This window comes from Podarcis erhardii (genome assembly GCF_964252035.2).
Source record: "Podarcis erhardii genome assembly, chromosome: 5".
Lineage (NCBI taxonomy): Eukaryota > Metazoa > Chordata > Lepidosauria > Squamata > Lacertidae > Podarcis > Podarcis erhardii.
Window position 1 is genome coordinate 1,753,597 of NC_138509.1, and position 20,643 is coordinate 1,774,239.

Below are 20,643 nucleotides of genomic sequence, written 5' to 3' on the forward strand. Positions count from 1 at the left end.
ATCGCGGCTGATGCTCCAGCTTCAGAAGGACGAGGCCGGGCCGCTTCCCGGGGAGCAAGCCGCGCTGACACGCCGGAGCGCTGAGGAATTGCAGCCTGGCGGGCGCCCGGGATTGAGGGACCCTGGATTTCTGGTGCTGAGCACACTGGATCAGTGGCATGATGAAGACAGTTTACCGCGTGGGTGTGTAGTGCTTGGGTGGTTTTGTTATATTGCACTTCGAAAAATCCTTTGTTGAAAAGTGCATGATAACTTAAAAAAACAAAAAATTGTCCAGTAGCACTTTAGAGACCCACTAAGTTTGTTCTTGGTATGAGCTTTCATGTGTATGCACACTTCTTCAGATACTGGCATGCACACCAAAGCTTATACCAAGAACAAACTTAGTGGGTCTCTAAGGTGCCACTGGACAATTTTTTAATTTTCTTATATATTTCGACTGTGTCAGACCAACATGGCTACTACCTGAATTAAAATATATATATATAATTGAATTTGAAACATATTTTAGGAAAGTAAGAGATTTTTAGCAACCGCGGCAACATTAAGTCATGTTGAATTTTGCTAATATGTGTGATCGGCTTGCTTCTCAATAGTAAATAACGAGAGCGCTTCCAGGTCTTCTGTGTGTTTTCTATGCAGTACAGTATGCGCACCTTTGAAATAGTGCTCTTCGAGGATACAATTTGATACAGCGGTACCTCTGGATGCGAACGGGATCCCTTCCAGAGCCCCGTTCACATCCTGAGCAGAACGCAACCCACGTCTGCGCATGCATGGGTCGTGATTCGCCGCTTCTGCACATGTGCGTGACGTCATTTTGAGCGCATGCGCAAGCAGCGAAACCTGGAAGTAACCCATTCCCTTACTTTTGGGTTGACGCGGAACGCAACCCGAAAACGCTCAATCTGAAGCTACTTTAACCCGAGGTAATGACTGTACTTGGTCAATGCAGGCAGAGAAGGAAGGGGTAAGGTGGAGGAGCTGGAAGCAAGGTGGTTGCACTGCGGCCCCACAAATATACAGAATTTAAGCACAGTTTACTTGGGAGTAACTCCCACTTAGCGCAACGGGGATTGATCTTAAGTGAATAGGTGGTAGGACCCGGCTGCACAAACCTTAAGGAAACTCCAGATCTGTTCCTTTAGCCTTGTGCAACTTTCAGCGCCATCCTGTGCTTATTTGAAACCGTCTTGAGTAAATTCAGCAGCACAGCACACCTCCATTGAGTTCATAGAAGCATAGAATTGTTGAGATGGAAGGGATCACGAGGGTCATCTGGTCCAGCTGCCTGCAGTACAGGAATCTTTTGCCCAGCATTCAGTGGGACTTGTTTTTGAATAAGCATAATAGGATCAGGCTGCTTGACTTCAACCGCAAACCTGCTTTTTTTAGGTCTAAGGCTGTAAACTTGAGGAAATTTACCTTGAGGTAAGTACTATCGGACCTTTGAGTGAATATGCGTAGGATTGCATGGTAAATCTCATTTAGCTCAGGCTTACCTCAGAGTAACCATGCATAAGATCAGAGTGTACAACAGCCCACTTTAAAACAGAAGGAAATAAGCTTCTCCTTGTTCCCAGCCAAAAAAAGCCAACACCCTGGCTTCATAGAATCGTAGAATTGCTGACTTGGAAGGGATTCTGAGGATCATCTAGTCCAGCCCCTGCAATGCAGGGGTCCCATACAGGGATCGAACCTGCAACCTTGGCCTTAATTCACAAGGCTTTGTTTGCACAGTTTTGCAAGATGAAAAAATGGTACATTCTGAATTGAATACACTTACATATATAGAGATAGATAGATATTTACATGACAACAGCTGGTATCCAATGCATTACCTTCCCATTTATTGTGCAATTTGGATTGGTTATCTGAAAAGCAAGATTTTGCGGGTCAAAGTCCGCCTCTGGAGAGGTGTTTACCCTGCTTGCAGAGAAAGGAATCAGCCATTCGAGACTCCCCTAGTGCCAGGCTGACATCTGTCAAAGACATGCCTCCTGGCAAAGCCCAATTCCCGGGAGAAGTGGCGTGTTGGCTTCCTCGGAGAACCAAGGGGCAGACCTGTCAAAAAGTAACCGCCTGAAGCCGACAGAGTTTGCTCTTTGTGAATGATCAGTTTTTTCAGATGCCCAAGTAAAACCTGACTTGAGTCGGTCAGCTTAGCACACCGACTAGACCCCCTAGCAGAGTGATGAAGAGGGAGTAGAAATGGCTGTATTTGTTTCATTTATGTCCTTATCCCACAATTCTTCCAACAAGCTCAGGGGCTTTCCCTGTTTTATCCTGGCAGCAACCCTGCCAGGTAGGCTAGACTGAGAGGGGGCAACTAGCTCAGGGTGAGCTTTGTGAGCCAGTGGGTATCTGAACCCCAAGTTAACTCTGCTGAGTATGTAAATAGCATTTTAAGCATTTGATGCACTGCCCAATTAAACCCTGTGGAGGCCCCTAGGCAATCTGAATCTCAGGGACTCCCTTGTTCATTTGCTATAGTGGGGTAACATGGAACTTGATTGTAATTTTGTTTCAAGATCAAATTGATATTATTTTGAGCCACCTATTTGGTAATCCGGCATATTGGTAATCCTACTCTGCCTATTTGGTAATCCAGCAGTGGTTTGATGTGCTTCACACACATTATCCTGTTGGAATCCTTGCAAGAAGGCTTTAAGGCAAGTATTACTATTCCATAAGCCAGATGAGCGAGAGCAGGGCTTCCCTAGGGCACCTACTGAGCTGATTTGAATGTGAGGCTAATTCATAGCTCATGCTGCAATCCTTTACTTACAGGATCTAGGAGTAAGTCTCACTAAGCTCCAGGGACTTACTTCTGAGAAGAAATGTATATAGGGTTGCACACTGTCTGTCTTTCAGTCACTTTCTATCACATGCTGTCATTAGATTAACCACTCTACCTCTAGGTTAGATCACTGTAATGTGTTGTATGTTGGCCTGCTTTTGAAGACTGCTCAAAAACTGTATCCAGTGCAGAATTCAGTGGACTATCAATTGAGATCTGGTGATCTGAACATACAACTCCATTTGTTGCCCAACTGCACTGGCTGCCAATTTGTTTCTGAGCCCAATTCCTCAATTCAAAGTGCGATTTTTTTTACCTACAAAGCCCCACATGGCTCAGGCCCTCATAGCTCAAGGCTTTTAAATAAAACAAATCTACTCCAAGAGGTAAATCATACTGAGTTCGGGGGGCTTACTTGCCAGGGTTGCATGTGTAAGAGTGCCATTCCATGCACTTCTACTCTGAAGTAGAACAGGCCAGTGGAAACTACTCCCAGATAAGTGTGTATGGGTCCTCAGCCTTTGATTTGTCAAATTCAGAAGGATTGTGGCATACACACTATTCCTTGCTAACCATGTTGGAAACACATCCTTCTGTACCTCAAAGAATCCTGGCCACTGTACTTTGTTAAGGGTTGTTAGGAATTGCAACTCTGGGAGGGGTAAGCTACAGTGCCCAGAATTCTTTGAGGGAAGGAATGTGTTTTGCATGTGCTTTAAAGGTCTAGCGTGCATGCAAGTCTCCAAGCATGTTGTGAGCTGTACTCCAGGAACATGCCATCTTTCTTAATAAGAGTTTTCAAAGCCAGCATTAACCTGCAGCCCTCTGCAAGCCTGTTTGGGAGTAAGCTGCAGTCAGGAAATACACTAAGGCAGAGGTTTTCAACCTTTTTTGGGTCCACGGCTCCCTTGACCAACTATATTCTTTCTGTGGCACCCCTGTGGGACTCAGGAGCCCAGTTATGTCACCCCTGGCCTGCAGAGCCGGCAGCCCCTCTCTTCTCCCCTCTCCTTGGGAGTCCTCTGGGCAGCTGCAGCTGCCACCCCTGGTCTCTGAGTTGCCTCCCTCCCCCCAAAAGGGGTGCCTCTTCACACTGCCCCACAGGGGCCTGGGAAGCACCCCTGGTCAGCTTGTAGCCAGGGCTGCTGTAACAAACAGCTGTGCAAGCCTTTGGGAGGCAGAGATGCGAGAGGGCCTCTGAGGAGGGAGGGAAGAAAAGAAGGACAGCATTCAAGTCACCCCAAGGTGCCACGGCACACTGCTTAGCACACTTAGAAACATCGGTTTTCAGTGGAAATTACATAGGCACTTCTCCCTGCCATAGAGGTCAGGGGAACTCAAAACATGCAGCTTAAAGGTGGTTAAGTCGGTGCCCTTTGCTTGCAAGTAACTGGGAAAGCTGCAAGGCAAAAGCAGAGTGAGAAGGAAAGGGAGAAACCTTAGACCGGTTTAAAATGGGAGGAGGCTGCTCAGGGCAGCTCAGGAGGGAAATGTGCAATTAAGTGGAAAAGTCTCTTGGGAAAGAAATTGTGTTGGGGGCAGCAGAGATTGGGGGAAACTTGAATGGCGTGCCAGTTTCAGCCTGAGCAGGGGCAGGTTGGGATAGCAACCTGCGTGATCCGTGGAGGTGGCTCTTCAGGTAAGCAGAGTGGGAGGCGCGTGGCAGGAAAGAAAGAGAAAGGCGGAGATGAAGCGGCTTCATGCTTTTATTGCGTGGCTTCGTGTTTGGGGGAAAATAGGAGAGAAAGTGAAATAATATTTGCTACTGGGCTCTTTTTTGAGGGTCCTCCCCAGTATCCAAGTAGAACTTTGCAGAGCTTGCAAAAGTTCAGAGTTCTACTTTGTTCAGAGTTCTACTTAATTAAGGAAACTTAATTAACAGCTTTGGCCCAAGTTAATTTTTCCTGCAAGGAAATCCCAGATCCTTCACAACGTACAGGTGTGGCCCTCTCCCTTGGCAGTTTGAGTGCAAAAGTAGGTGGTGTGGAAATCCTTCAGGGCACTTAGGTCCTGAACCCATACACAGCTACATGGGAGTTATTCACACTGAACTTGGACTTATTTCAGAGTAAACACCTTTTGCAAAGTAAAACCCTAAGCAGAACCTCAAAACAGCAGTCCTGGAAGTCAGCACCATTTAACTCAATGGGGCTTACTTATGAGTAGACACATATAAGGTTACTTCAAAGTAAACCCCCTTAAATAAAGTAGGAGTTACTTCTAAATAAACATGCATAGGATCTGCCTGCACACATTTTGTGGGGAGGAATTTGAAGGCTGAATTAAGAACAAAGGACCTCTTGCAACAGAGTGGAGCAATAGCAGAACAAGACTGGGTCCCTCCAGATGAACTTTCTATGGAGCATTCATCCTGATTTGCTTGCATAAAACTTTCGTGGAAGTTAGATTGTAGCTGGTCTTTATTGAACATTGTGACTGTTTCCTTGTGGGATATCATTACTTGTGGGATATCCCACTCTTTTCAATGCATCACTTCCCAAAAAACAAAAGGTCAGATTCTTCTTTAAACTGGGTTTGTTGCACTAAGGTGACAGAAACCTTTCATCCGCTTTAATTGCGCAAACCTAAAATTCCACTACGCAGGCACATGAAAATGGCAGTCTGTGGCACCCTATAATGAATGAAAAATATTGTTGTCCCTCCAAGCCAAGATCATCTGCAGCAGTCGTTGTCTGCAAATCCAAGTCTGCCTGCAGGTTCAATTACTAGTCAGCTATTTGGGGAGAATACTGCCAGCTTGCTTTTCCTTATATATAAGGGAAGCAGGTAGCTTTCAAAAATATGAGAACAGAAAACTTAAGGGAGGGCTTTGGTGTTTCCCGGGGGCAATGACTAGGCCTTCACAGAACCTGCCTCCTCTGGCTATGTCTCCATAAGCACGCAACACTTTGGCTTTGTGTGATAAAAAGATCTCAGTGAGTGTATTTCTGTTTTTGTTAGGGAACTGCTGCTTTGCTCTGTGATGAAGGACAGGCGGAAGGGAGAGAAGGTGGAGCCAAGGATATGTGCAAAAACAAACCATGTGAGAAGGAATCTTTTTGGTCCTGTGGACCACAGTAATCTGCAGCAGGACATCCAGCGCATCTTGTGCACTAGCATGGAAAAGGCAAAGCGGAGGTGGAACTTTGACTTCTGGCAAGAGGTTCCGACTGAAGGCCTCCTGCAGTGGGAAGAGTTGCAGAGCCACGAGGTCCCCCCCCCCCTTTACCATACTTGTGTGGTAAGAGAGGCTCCCACACCCTTGCAGCCCATGAACCGAGCCGCAGCCAAGGAACCCAAAACTCGCCACAATGGCAAAGTGATGGAGAAACCCCCAAAGTTGGCAGGGAAGAAGAGTCGGCCTGGGAGGAAGCGGAGGCAGACGTCACTGGCCGGTGAGCAGCATTTGCACTTTCATTTAATGTTTGTTGCTACCAGTATGCAGCACCACATGACAAAGGATGCACAACCCAGAAAAATCACTATTCACATGTCAGGTATTTGGTAATACAGAAAGTCATGTTGTAGTAGCTGTTCCACTCCCAGTGGTGCCCCCTGCATTTTAAAATTGAATTAGGAAGGCTGGGAAAGTTACAACTTTTTCCCACTGTGAGATGTGAAGCCTTAAAGCTGTCATCCTAAACCCACTTACTGGAGAGTAAACCCCATTGAACACTGAAGTGCTTACTTTGGAGTAAACAGGCATAGGATTCAACAGAAGTGTAGAGTCTTTAGAGTTTGAAGGGACTTGGGACTTCACCGAATTCCAGCAGCTGCTCAGCGCTGGGTTCCTGCGATGGGGCCACCACAGCAGACGGCCATCAAGCCTCCAGCCGTGGGGAGACCCCTAGTCCCACCCCAGGCATTTCTTCCGTTGTTGAACAGCCCTTACTATCAAAAGTGTCTTTTAACACTTAACTTTGGGCTACGATTTTTATCCAAATAACAAGAATTCTCTGCACACAGAAAGGTAACTTGTAGCTTTAAAAGGGCTTTAGCTCAACCTCTTTTCTGACATGCTAGTTTCCTCTGTGCAAGGAGTTGCCACGTTAGTCCCGACCTGCACTCTATAGTGGTAGAGTCCGGATAAAGTGAGAACTAGGAATCAGCTAAGTAAATCTCAAGTTGATCTGGTCCCATAATTTGTATTTAAGGTAATTTAGACTTCAATAGCAACTTTGTGGCCAAGTTGATATCGCTGCATTAATATTGATGTTGATTATCCTTATCATCAAAGATGCTAACATGTAGGACATTGTTGTTGTTGTTGTTGTTGTTGTTTAGTCGTTTAGTCATGTCCTACTTTTGTCACCCCCTGGACCAGAGCACACCAGGCACTCCTGTCTTCCACTGCCTCCCGCAGTTTGGTCAAACTCATGCTGGTAGCTTCGAGAACACTATCCAACCATCTTGTCCTTCCACTGAGCACTCAGGGCTGATTTCCTTCAGAATAGAGAGGTTTGTTCTTCTTGCAGTCCATAGGACTCTCAAGAGTCTCCTCCAGCACCATAATTCAAAAGCATCAATTCTTGGGTGATCAGCCTTCTTTATGGTCCAGCTCTCACTTCCATACATCACTACTGGGAAAACCATAGCTTTAACTAAGTGGATCTTTGTTGGCAAGGTGATATCTCTGCTTTTTAAGATGCTTTCTAGGTTTGTCATTGCTTTTCTCCCAAGAAGCAGGCGTCTTTTAATTTTGTGGCTGCTGTCACCATCTGCAGTGATCATGGAGCCCAAGAAAGTAAAATCTCTCACTGCCTCCATTTCTTCCCCTTCTATTTGCCAGGAGGTGATGGGACCAGTGGCCATGATCTTCGTTTTTTTGATGTTGAGCTTCAGACCATATTCTGCGCTCTCCTCTTTCACCCTCATTAAAAGGTTCTTTAATTCCTCCTCACTTTCTGCCATCAAGGTTGTGTCATCTGCACATCTGAGTAGGACATAGGCACTATTAACAAATATAGAAATGCCTGACTACTTTCACACCACCATCTGATATAAGTTGATCCAATCATAGATGAATACTTGTTACCTCTGCAGCTGCAAATGAGACTTAAGACAGAAGTAGCCAGCTTGGTCCCCCCCAAAATTTCTGGGCTACAATTCCCACCAGCTGTAGCCAGCAGGGCCAGTGGTCAAGGATGATAGAAGTGGTCATTCAAGAGGTATGGAGAGCACCACACTGCCTGCCTCTGGCACCAGGTTGGCTGCTTCTGTCCAGTGAACTACAAACAGCTCAGAAGAAATGTTGCATTTTGTGTTGATGGGGGAAAGCTCTTAAGATTTACCTTGCCACCTTTTAATAGTTAATAAACTAGGACTGAGCAAGCCACGGTACCAAAAGTCTGAGCAGCAGTGCTTTTAATGGCCACACATGAAACGAAGCCTGGTGCCACTTGCTAGAATAGTAAATATTAAGGTTGGGTGTGCTCACCCAGCACCCAGGCTGCAGCATATGATAATGAAAGTGGAGTTGCCTGCAAAGCCTTCAGTTCCTGCTGCAATGGTTCCCAGTAGCCTTCTCAGTTGCTGTCTCCCTTTACCACAACAGAGACAAGGGAAGACATCAGAAAGGCTCATGCATTCCTGCAATTTTGGGTAGAGCCCTGATTCCTGAGGGATGACAGATGGTCAAATGAAGGTGGGAGCAGATTCCAAAAGCCTTCCATCCTTAGTAAATGTGTATGCCAACTATGAATGAAACTTCTACTATTTAATTCATCGTATGTTCCCCCTCCTGCTGTCATAGGCATTTCTATGGCCTTACATCTGATAGCCTATGTGAGATCCTAGCTAGCTGGTCCTCCCTCCCAGAGGTCTTCTTCCCATGGAAGGTTGTGATAACTGTGGACTTTGTTTTCCATCACCCGTGCTCCTTATGCTCATCAGCAGTACGTGGCAACCTAATGTACACATTATTCCCCATCACAAATTGGTACTGGAGCAACTTAACAAAATTGGCTCTGCAAATCCTACAGAATTCCAGGGACCTTGCCAAGAACATCTTTCTTTGGACCAAATGCAAGGTTTCAGCTGTTAGCAGAATGCTGGTTGCATTGATTGCTGGTTGGGTTGCATGGGATACTGTTGGTTAAGTGATCATGGGAATTGCTTCTTCACCTAGTTTCATTTGGCACTGGTTTGCTACTTTGATAATTTGCCATTGGCCCCTGGCTGGGTAGATACTTTTATTTTTCTTTGTAATTCATGGTAATTCTGAATGGCAACAGTCTCTGTTTGTAGAGGTAGTGATAGTGTCAAGTGCATTCACTGCTATTTATTAATTGCCAATGACCAATTAACTCCACCTGGAGTACTGTGTCCAGTTCTGGGCACCACAGTTCAAGAAGGACACTGACAAACTGGAACGTATCCAGAGGAGGGCAACCAAAATGGTCAAAGGCCTGGAAACGATGCCTTATGAGGAACGGCTAAGGGAGCTGGGCATGTTTAGCCTGGAGAAGAGGAGGCTAAGGGGTGATATGATAGCCATGTTCAAATATATAAAAGGATGTCACATAGAGGAGGGAGAAAGGTTGTTTTCTGCTGCTCCAGAGAAGCGGACACGGAGCAATGGATCCAAACTACAAGAAAGAAGATTCCACCTAAACCTTAGGAAGAACTTCCTGACAGTAAGAGCTGTTCGACAGTGGAATTTGCTGCCAAGGAGTGTGGTGGAGTCTCCTTCTTTGGAGGTCTTTAAGCAGAGGCTTGACAACCATATGTCAGGAGTGCTCTGATGGTGTTTCCTGCTTGGCAGGGGGTTGGACTCGATGGCCCTTGTGGTCTCTTCCAACTCTATGATTCTATGATTCTATGACCACTGGCGGAGGAAGAGGAGTGCGGGGGGAGCGCACCGCCCTCGGCAGCGTGATCCTGGCAGGGTGTCATTGCGGCTGCTCCCCCGCCCGCACTGGGCGCCATGCCCCCACCTGCTCTCCGCCCCCGGTGCTGGAGCATGAAGCTCCGCCACTGCCAATGACATACCTACTGTTTGACATTTGAAGAAGGAATTTAAATCCCAAAACTTTGCAGCATTTTATTTTAAGCTATTGTGCAGTGAAGCCTCATGAGACACTGTTCACTTGAGACTTAGTACACCAAGGGATCTAAATGTGCATGTTACTAGACTGACCCCATTTTAGTTGCTGTTTCTAAGTCTTTATATAGCAACTTCAGTGTACATGGACTGTCGTTACATATGCAGGGGAAATGCTTACAATCCAAATTTCAACACTGTGGGAGACAGGAAAGGGAGAAAACAGCTTCTGCTATATGGGAATAATAATCTGCTCTTACATTATAGGACTCCTGCGTTACAAGGATTACTGAAGTTGTTGTTTTTTAATTTATTTTTATTGAACAATTTTAACAAACAAATTATCAATCAATATAACCAATTACATCCCCCCTTTTTTTATTCCCTCCCACCCCTCCCTCTCCCACCCTCCAGAGACTTCCCTCAGCTCCCCTCTCTGATTTGTTTGCACATATTATTCTCTGCATGTTAAAAAGTTATCCTATGTTCTACTAATAAATTTGTGGATGTTTATTCAAAACCTGCCAAGGAATCCAAGTCCTTTTGCTGTCTTTTTAAATAGTTTGTAAAAAGTTCCCATTCTTCCTTGAAGTCGCGGTTTTCCTTCTCTCGTAGTTTATATATTAACTTTACCATTTCCACATAGCCCATCAGTCTTTCTTGCCATTTTTCTTTCGTTGAGACTTCCTCATTTTTCCATCCTTGTGCTAAGAAGACTCTTGCCGCTGTTTTAGCATACATGAATAAATTCTTTGTTTTTCTTGGCAAGTCTTGTCCTAAAATCCCTAACAAAAATGCTTCTGGTTTTTTTACAAATGTCATTTTGAACATTTTTTTTCCAGTTCATTATATATCATCTCCCAAAAATTTTAACTTCTCTACATTCCCACCACATATGATACAAAGTACCTTCTTTTTCCTTACATTTCCAACAGGTGTTTGACCCAGTTATATACATTTTTGCCATTTTTACTGGTGTGATATACCATCTATACATCATTTTCATATAGTTTTCCTTCAAAGGAGAACAGTCAGTGAATTTCAAATCTACTTTCCACAATTTTTCCCAGTTCTCAAATTTATATTATGTCCTGTATCTTGCGCCCGTTTAATCATAACCGATTAAAGCACATAAAACATTTTAAAACCATATTGTCAGGAAAGCACTGTTTAATGTCTGGATAAGATATAAGGATTTGCTTGAAAATAAAACTCCAAGGTGGTTGTCACCAATGGAAGCAAAGGCTCAGAAAAAGCTCAATATGGAGGCCAATTGGCCAAAATATTGGGAAATATTGGAACAATAAGGAGACAGATTAAAGCTGCAGAGTTTTGAAAAACTAAAAAACAAAGTACGGGATTGGCTTCATTATTACCAAATAATGGAGGCTTATAATTTGGATAAGAAAATTGGTTTTCAGGTGGAGAAATCAAAATTGGAAACAGAACTGTTAGATCCTAAAACTAAGAACTTGTCAAGAATGTATAACTTGCTGTTGAAATGGAATACTCAGTATGAAATGGTGAAATCTGCTATGATAAAATGGGCACAAGATGTTGGACATAACATTATGATGGCTGACTGGGATCAGTTATGGACCACAGGTATGAAGTTTACAGCATGTAATGCCTTAAGAGAGAATATAATGAAAATGATATACAGGTGGTACATGACACCAGTCAAGCTTGCAAAAATCTATCATTTGCCCGATAATAAATGTTGGAAATGTAAAGAGACCGAAGGTACATTCTTTCACCTTTGGTGGACATGCCCAAGGATTAAGACCTTCTGGGAGATGATCTATAACGAAATGAAAAAGGTACTTAAATATACCTTTCAGAAGAAACCAGAGGCCTTTCTCCTGGGCATGGTCGGCCAACTGGTGTTAAAGAAGGATAGAACTTTTTTTATGTATGCCACAACAGCAGCAAGAATACTTATTGCAAAGTATTGGAAGACACAAGATCTACCCACCCGGGAAGAATGGCAGATGAAGGTGATGGACTATATGGAACTGGCGGAAATGACTGGCAGAATCCGAGACCAAGGAGAAGAGTTGGTGGAAGAAGACTGGAAGAAATTTAAAGTTTATCTACAGAAATACTTTAAAATTAAGGAATGTTAGAAGGATGTTGGAATGAAGTTTTGTGGTCTTAGCAGAAATGATATAAAGGGTTAAGTAAAAATGGATTGGTAATTAGTGAAAGAGGAAAATGTAAAAATATAGTATGTCAAGATAAAAAAATTTAGGATAATAACAAGGATGGATAGGATTTGCTGAAATATCTAATTGAACTAGAATACAAAAAAGGGAGGTGTGAGGAGGTCAAGGAAATAAGCAAAGGAAAGAAAGTTATGTAAAGGTTGGATTTTTGTGTTTTTTCTTTTTCTTTTTTCTTTTTTTCCCCTTTTTTTTTCTTGGATTGTTTGTCTTTTTTTGTAATTTTCAAAATTGGAATAAATATTATTTAAAAAATAATAATAATAATCATAACTGATTTGACCTCCTCACCTTTCGTTTCCATTCTAGCAGAATACTATATGCTTTCTTCAATAACTTCATGTCTTCTTCTATAACCTCCTTTTGGAATCTAGAGATTGTATAACTAAACCCTTTTTTGTTATACCTTGGGATAAATATGCTTCAGGTTGAGCGCTTTCAGGTTGCGCTTCGCGGTGACCCGGAAGTAACGGAGCGCATTACTTCCAGGTTTCACCACTCACACATGCGCAGATGGTCAAAATGATGTCACGCGCATGCGTGGAAGCAGCAAAATGCGACCTACAGACACGCTGTCACATCTTACGTTCCGTTTGGGATGCGAATGGGGCTCTGGAACAGATCCCGTTCACATCCCAAGGTACCACTATACAACTCATTTACTTGTCTGTAATGCAACCAACTCTGAAAATGGTCTTTAATTTCATCATAATCTTTTAGTTTCCATTTTCCTTCTTGATCTCTCAGTAAGTCTCTGTATGTAGGCCATTTTCCTTTTTTACCAAGCGGTTTGAGTAACGAAGCTTCAGTTGGTGATAGCCACCAAGGTGTTTTTTGTTCTATTAAATCTTTATATCTCTCCCATACTCTCATTAATGATTTCCTAATTAAATGATTGTAAAATCCTTTATGTACTTTCCCTTTTCCATACCATAAATATCCATGCCATCCATATCTGTTATCATGACCTTCTAAATCTAATGCTGCTTCCTTTTCCAGTTTTATCCAGTCCCTAATCCAAACCAAGCATGCAGCCTCATAGTACAATTTAAGGTCTGGGAGGGCGAATCCTCCTCTTTCTCTTGTGTCTGTAAGTATCTTATGTTTAATCCTTGGCCTTTCCCCCGCCCCCGCCCCCGACAAACTTAGAAATATCCTTTTGCCATCTTTTGAGGCAGTCATCCTTAACCATTTCTGGGACTGTCTGAAAAAGGAAGAGCATCTTCGGCAACACATTCATATTAATCGCAGCAATTCTTCCTAGTAGGGAGAGATTCATTCTGCTCCAAATTTCTAAATTCCTTTTTATCTCACACCATACTTTTTGTAGTTATACTTATACACATTTATATCCCTTATTGTTAACTATATCTCTAGATGTTTTACTTTTTATAGATTTCTATCTCAATGCTTTGCACCAAATCTTTTTTCTCTTCTTCTTTTATATTTTTAACTAATAATTTAGTTTTATTTCTATTTAATTTAAATCCTGCCACTTCCCCAAATTCTTGAATTTTTTCTATTACTTAGGGAGATAATTTTTTGGATCCTCTACCGTAATTACTAAATCATCAGCAAAGGCTTTCAATTTAAATTCATTCTCCCCCCCCCCCCTTTTTATCCCTGTAATCTCTTTATCTGCTCTTATATTTCTTGCAAGTACTTCCAGGACCAAGATGAACAGCAACCGTGATAACGGGCATCCTTGCCTAGTTCCTTTTTGTATTTTACATTAATTCATTATCACCTGATTTATAATTAATTTTGCATTTTGTTCTGAATATATTGCTTATATTCATTTTAAAAATTTATATCCACAATTAATTTCTTCCAGCAATTTTTTCATGAAATCGCAGGAAACGTTGTCGAAAGCTTTTTCAGCATCTATAAACATCATTGTTGCTTTTTTTCATTTTTTTACCTCCAGGTATTCTATCACGTTCAGAATATTTTTTGTATTCTCTTTCATTTGTCTACCTGGAAGGAATCCTGCCTGATCTTGATATATATATTCACCTAATATTTTTTTCATTCTACTGGCTAAAATATTTGCAAATAATTTATCATCATTGTTTAATAATGAAATAGGCCTGTGATTTTTTATTTGCATTAAATCCAAATCTTGTTTTGGAATCACTGATATATAAGCTTCCTTCCATGTTCTTGGAATTTCACCTGTCTTTAAAATCTCATTCATCACATCTTTCAACGGGTTTGCTAATTGTTCACTTAGCTTTTTATAATATTTTGCCGTTAATCCATCTGGTCCTGGAGACTTGCCACTTTTTTGTCCAGTTTATTGCCTCTTAATACATCTGGAGCTGTTATTTGGGTATTTAATATCACTAACTGTTCCTCTTTTATTTTTGGCAGATTACTATTTTTTATATATTCCTCTATTTTAAACAAAAATTCCTTTCCTTTCTTATTCAATTCTGAAAAGAATTTCACAAATGCTTCTCTTATTTCCCTTGTCTTATCTGTAATTTTTCCATTTATATTGATTTTATTTATAAAATTTCTTTGTTCACTTTTTTCAGTTGCCACGCTAGCAGTTTTCCTGACTTATTGGCATGTTCAAAATATTTCTGCTTCATTCTTTTTATTTGCCAACTAATTTCTTCATTAATTATCATGGAATATTGGGTTTGTCATATCCTAATTGCCTACTTTACTGACTCTTTATTAGCTTTTTTTGCAATTCCTTCTCCTTTTTCATAATTGCATCTAAAATTTCTTTTTTCTTTCAATTTCCTTTTAATTGAATTTTGTTGTATAAACAGTCCCCTCATCACTGCTTTACTAGCATCCCAGACCATTTGAAATTTAGTCTGACCCTGGAGATTTATTTCAAAATAATTCCCCAAGGTCTTCTTTGCTTTTTCCATAAAATTTTGGTCTTCTAATTAATCTTCATTCAATCTCCATCTAAATGTAGTTTGACTTCCCTTTTGGATTTCCATTATCATGGAATTGTGATCTGACAATGTTCTGGGATTAATTTCTTTCTTTCTTTTTTTTTTACTTTGGGTTCCAACTCTTCGGAAATCCATAAAGCGTCTATCCTTGAACTGCTACCATGGACATAAGAATGAAAAATGAACTGTTTGTCAAATAAATGTTTTACTCTCCAGATATCTATCAAATTTAAAGTTTAAACCAAATCAAAAAAGGTCTTTGGTAATCTGCCTTCTTTTGTATCTTTCTTCCTAGCTGATCTATCCTCTTTCTAATGATGGAACTCCGTTTAAATCTTCCATTAAGATGATTTTTTGATCTGCATATTCAAGTAATTCTGTTTCCATTTTTTTTTTAAAAAAAAACTGCTTTTTTCTCATTTGGGGTGTATACTCCAACCAAAATTATGTTCTCTCGAATTTTTATTAGTACTATTAAAATTCTGCCTTTCTCATCTTTTTGGATCAATTTGGGTTCTAGTGCAGGATTAATATAAAAGACAACTCCTCTCTTTTTGACATTGTCTGCTGAGATGAAATCCATTCCTAATCTTTTGTTAATTAAAATTCTTTTATTTTATTTTTGAAATATGTTTTTTCTGAAGAATAATATAATATCCAATTTTTGTTTTACAATTACATGTTGAATTCTGTTACGTTTAGTTTTTGTCATTCAAACCGTTAACATTCCAACTTAATATTTTAAGATTGGCCATTTTCAGAGTCACTTAAAATATCCATTTTTCCACCTACTGCTCCCTCCAAAGACAGCCGCTCCAAGGCCACTCTTTGTTCTGCTAGTGGGTCTGTTTTTATGTCATGTCTGGTATCTGGGTCTCTTCTGTGTTTTTCAAAGAATTCTCTGGCCTGATTTTCTGTTATCAGCCTATATCTCTTTTTCATAAATGTAAATGAGAATCCCCTCTGGGTATTCCCATTTATATTTTATGTCTGCTCTTCTCAGAGCTGTTGTCAGAAATCTATATCTCTGTCTTCTAATTCTGAGTTTAAAAGGGATTTCCCTAAAAATGTCTACTTTCTGTCCAGCAGCCACGAGATTGTCCTCAAAGTTTTTTTGAAGGATTGCATCCCTTGCTCTTTTTCTAACAAATGTTAGTAGGACATCTCCTGGCTGCTTTCTCTGTCTAGTTTCCCTCGTGCGGACTCTGAAACAACTCTTAGTCATTTCCACCACCCATTCTTGACTCTCCCCCATCCATTCTGAAATTATTTTTGCAACATATGTGTCAGGGGCTCAGGAGCAGAGGCACAGGAGAGGGAGGAAATGGAGAGCGAGGGGGAGGAATCCGAGGGGAGTGTAGGCGGTGACAGTGGTCAGAGTGATTCCATGAGCCTCTCCAGCGAATCGGAAGATTCACAGAAGGGAGCGCCGATGGCCAGGGCAAGGGGGGTGCCGAGGGGGAAACCCCAGAAGGAAGGGGCCAGCGGGGACTCCCAGAGCAGCAGTTGGAAATCAGGACCAGCTTCCCCACCAGAGCGCAGTGGGGGGGAGGAGTCCCAGGCATCGGGACCAGTGTTCTCACCACCAGCGAGAGGAGATGAGTCAGGATTGACCACGCCTCCATCGGAGAGCGGGGAAACGGTCAAGAGGAAAGTTACCGGCTGGGCGCGCGTGCCAAGTTCAAATGTACAGGCGAGCGGCACAGCAGGTAGCCCGGATAGGGAACCAGGTCCTAAAGCCCGCCGGAAGGAGGGGCAAGACTCAGGGGGGTCAGCGTCAGAAGAGTCCAGAAAGGATGAAACCCCAGGGGGCAGAAGGATCCAGAGGAGGAAAGAACAACGGAAGAGGTGGAGTAAGGCTAGAGTCTTAAAGTGGTGTCTAGGGGGCGGAGACTCAGATGGAGCCTCGCCGGTCTAGGTTCTAAGACGTAGAGTTGCACGCTGCGGTTTGGAAATGGAAACTAATCTTCAATAAAGACTTTTATACGTTATTACTGACTAGCGTTGGTCCTCTGTGAGCTGGGACCTAGAGGCAACTCTGACAATATGTTTCTAGATTCTGTTCTTCCTCTGAAATTGGTAATCCTCTTTTAGCTGCAAAAGAAGGATTTAGTCTTCTAAATCATTTTGTCTTTCTTGAAGGCCTCCCACAGTCCCCATAACAACTTTCTGTTCCTCTTTCAGATGGCCCAGTTCCTCAGTGTTTTTTTCCAACTTGCCAACCTTAATTTCTAAATTGTTAACCTTCTCTCCCATCTTCCCAAACTGTTCCGTCAATAAGTTAGTAGATTTTTCCAAGTCTGAGTGCACTTGTTGCGCCAAACTCTTCATTTCCTGGGCCATCTCCTTCCTAAAATCAATAAATTGCTTCATAAGAAAGTCAGTGTAATCTGCCTTCCCTCTTTTTTCTGTTGTTGTCTCTTCCTGTACACATGCATGTCACTTCTCAATGGAGGCCTTCCTAGTGACAGCTCCCATATCCTGCTTCCCTTTTTCCATCTCTGCACTAGAGGTTGGAATCTTTGTTCTATTCAAAGTCACACCTGCATTTCTTAGTTCTGCCCAGAAGTGAAAACATTCTCCCACTCCCGAGCTCAACCATAAAATCTTCCCTTTGCACTTTTGGAGCCTTTTCCCGCTCTTGCAAATCCTTACAACGAATAGAAAATAAAAAAGAAGGGGGAAAGTAAAAAAGAACAAGGCAAAAGTAAAAATATGACTCTGTTGCCATACCTCTTTCACCCAAAGGTTAGTCAATTAGGGTAACTTCACCAAATCTTACTCATTCAAAATAGCAAGCCATATATCAAACAGGACAGTTCCCACATTAAATAAGACTGAAAAATAAGCAAAACCAACACAAACAATCAATGCAGAATTGTATACTTCTCTTCAATAATTCCTTTCCTTTCGAGAAGGTGGCAGTGAATGGGAAGTAGTCCAACTTTATGACTGTAATCCAATATGTTATAGTCCACTTCTTTAACTTTATAATTCAGTATATTATAATACAGATCTTCAAGTTTTAAGCTTTAAAAGATATGCATCCAAAAATGTCAGAAGGTGTTAAAAAGTTACTTATTGGCAGGTAGTGTTGCAATAAATTTCCCTGGTCTTCAGTAAGCACTTATATCCAATTCAATTCCAGGTTCTCTATTCTTCCTGGGGAATTCCTCCCCCAATATAAGTAGAGAGTTCTCCTGCTTAGCTTCGGTTTTGTGCCTCCAAGTTCCAGAGTTTAAAGTTTTAAAGCCTGTATTTCCAAAGCTTTTCTACTCTGCCAAAGTATCAATCTGTCAAATTATATCTCTGTCTGACTGTCAACTTGTATCTTAAAGTTGCCCAAAGAACAACTTGAGACAACTATAGCCAATATGTATCCAAAAGAAAAAGAGTCTCTTCAAACTGAAAGTTGCTAAAAAGTCTCCATTGGTTGCTCTGCTCCCATTCACAAAAAGTCCCCTTTCAGAGCCTGTCCACAGAAATCGGAAGCTGACTTCCTTTTTGGCTTCCATTTTACCAAATCAATTAATTTACACCTAATTTCTTCTTTCTGAAGCTTTATTTGGTTTTTAACCTCTAATTGGAAAATCCACTGCTTATGGTGACAGCATGTGGCTTCGGCTGTAGGTGCGATGGAGCCGTGAGCTGACCCAAGCCTCTTCCCTTCCCCCCTCGCAGAAACAGCGATGGGGAGGTCTGGGTTGCGGCGAGTTCTCTGACGCTCTGCTGGACCCCTGGAGTCCCCACTTGTCTGTGGGGGTTTTTCGGGGGGGGGTGCCTAAGGATTACTGAAGTATTGAATGTGAATTTCTTAGAACTTAGCATAAGAAATATAAAATGCTAAGCAGCAGTAGTAGCAGAGAAATGTTACTTCTGTGTAAATAAGCAGTTGTATACTTCTCTAGATTTAGGTTCCAGCAGAAATGTTATTGTGTGCATTTTCTGCCTTCATCTGTTTCATATTAGGTAAAGTATTCATATTTTGCTCAACTCTAAACAAAAGGGTTCCTAGAGCCATTCTAGAGCCAAAGACCATTCATAAGGCAGCCTCTGTCCTTGGACTTACAATCTAAAAGACGTGACACAAAAGGATTGGGCGTAAAGAGTGAGACCGTAACACACACACTCACTGCACTAGCTCTTACTTAAAAAGCTCTCATGGTGGAATAGAAGCAGTGGCAGGACACGAGGAGCCAAGTGTTGCAAGACTTTCAGCTGAGCTTTGCTTCTCTCCCTTGATTTGCAGCCTGCTGGAATCGCATAGAATCCTAGAAATACCCAGCTTTGTACAGAAAATGTTAAAGGTTTGTTCCTTCTTGGACTCGAAAGGTTTGAACCTTTCAGACTTCATCACTGAGAGCCATTCTGTACATTACACTCAGAGTGAGATGGTAAACCAAGCGGAGAGGATTCTGGACTGCAGCACTTCAGCCTGTAGGAGGATTTGTGTTCCATTTCCCCAAGTAAAACCTTCTGCCTGTGGTTAAGCTACACCAGGAAATAGATGATACAGGTAAATCTTTATATGTGATATGTTGGCTTTCTATATGCAGGCAGTTTCCCTTTTGCTTTTCTTGGCAGGGCTGGCAGCAGATAAAATAGGATGAGTCCATCTGAAGTGGTGCTGTTCTGAATTCTACTGCTTGACTCTGTAATGTGGCAGTTGGAGCTCAGAGCAACCGCACTGTCTCCCTTGCTGCATGCATAGTTTCTCATTTCTAATTCTAATTCACCTGTTTGTTTGGTTTTGCCACAGATTATTACCAAGCAAAGAAGCAGATCAGAACGGATATGCAAACTCCTGTAAAGAAACCGGCCTTCTAGAATGGAACTTTGTCACAGGTTTGCTGGTTTTGTTGGCTGGTTGATTTTTTAAAGGAGCTTCCAAAATTATACAACATCTTGAAATGGTGCATTTAAATAATGAACACTTGGACACTTCACACAGAGGCACAGATTTTTGAAATAAAAAATGTGAACTTTCAGAACATCAGAATGCAGTTAGGCCGATTACGTTGTATACCCTGTTCCTGCATACTGCTTTAAAAAATAAGAGGAAGAGGAGGAAGCAGATAACCAAGCAAGAAACAGACTAATTGTAGCAGTAGTAGCACCTCAAAGGAAGTTGCTTATCAGGAATTGGTCAGCATAAGAGTAAATATAAAAAATACTGTGTATGAACAATTTGTGAGTGCCATTATATGGTCTTGCATACTATGTGTTGTCGGTTTTTTACTTATTTAATTACTATATAGACTTGCATGTCAGTGTGATCATCGATATTTTTCCAGCTAACTGAATCCCCCCCCCCCAGCTTTTAACATTTTAAGTAAGCATAACAAATCCTTAATTTGGCTTGTATAAATGTTTGCCACTGTTTTGCACATAAAAAAATTCCTTCCAGTAGCACCTTAAAGACCAACTAAGTTAGTTCTTGGTATGAGCTTTCGTGTGCATGCACGCTTCTTCAGATACCATTTTTTTTATTTTGTTTTATTTTGTTTTATTTTTATTTTGTTTTATTTTATTTATTTTTTTATTTTGTTTTGACTATGGCAGACCAACACGGCTACCTATCTGTAACTTGCACATAAAAGTTATTTATGCAGATATAAACAGATCTCCTGCCAGCAGTTGTCCTTGGTATCTGTGTCCAAA

The 20,643-nt window shown here is 41.7% G+C and overlaps 1 protein-coding gene across 1 annotated transcript; it reads left to right on the top strand.

The window, feature by feature from the left end:
• Window positions 1-19: 19 nt before the first annotated feature.
• Window positions 20-20,370, top strand: LOC309341725 (cyclin-dependent kinase inhibitor 1-like). Its single transcript, XM_081861447.1, has 3 exons — window positions 20-183; window positions 5,762-6,195; window positions 19,742-20,370. Exons 2-3 carry the CDS (start codon window positions 5,784-5,786, stop codon window positions 19,807-19,809), a joined length of 480 nt encoding a protein of 159 aa, XP_081717573.1. The 5' UTR covers window positions 20-183; window positions 5,762-5,783; the 3' UTR covers window positions 19,810-20,370.
• Window positions 20,371-20,643: the final 273 nt, after the last annotated feature.

Coding starts and splice junctions, on each gene's coding strand:
- LOC309341725 (XM_081861447.1), top strand. CDS start 5,784: ATGAAGGACAGGCGGAAGGGAGAGAAGGTGGAGCCAAGGATATGTGCA. Junction 6,196..19,741: donor GAGGCAGACGTCACTGGCCG/GTGAGCAGCATT, acceptor GTTTTGCCACAG/ATTATTACCAAGCAAAGAAG.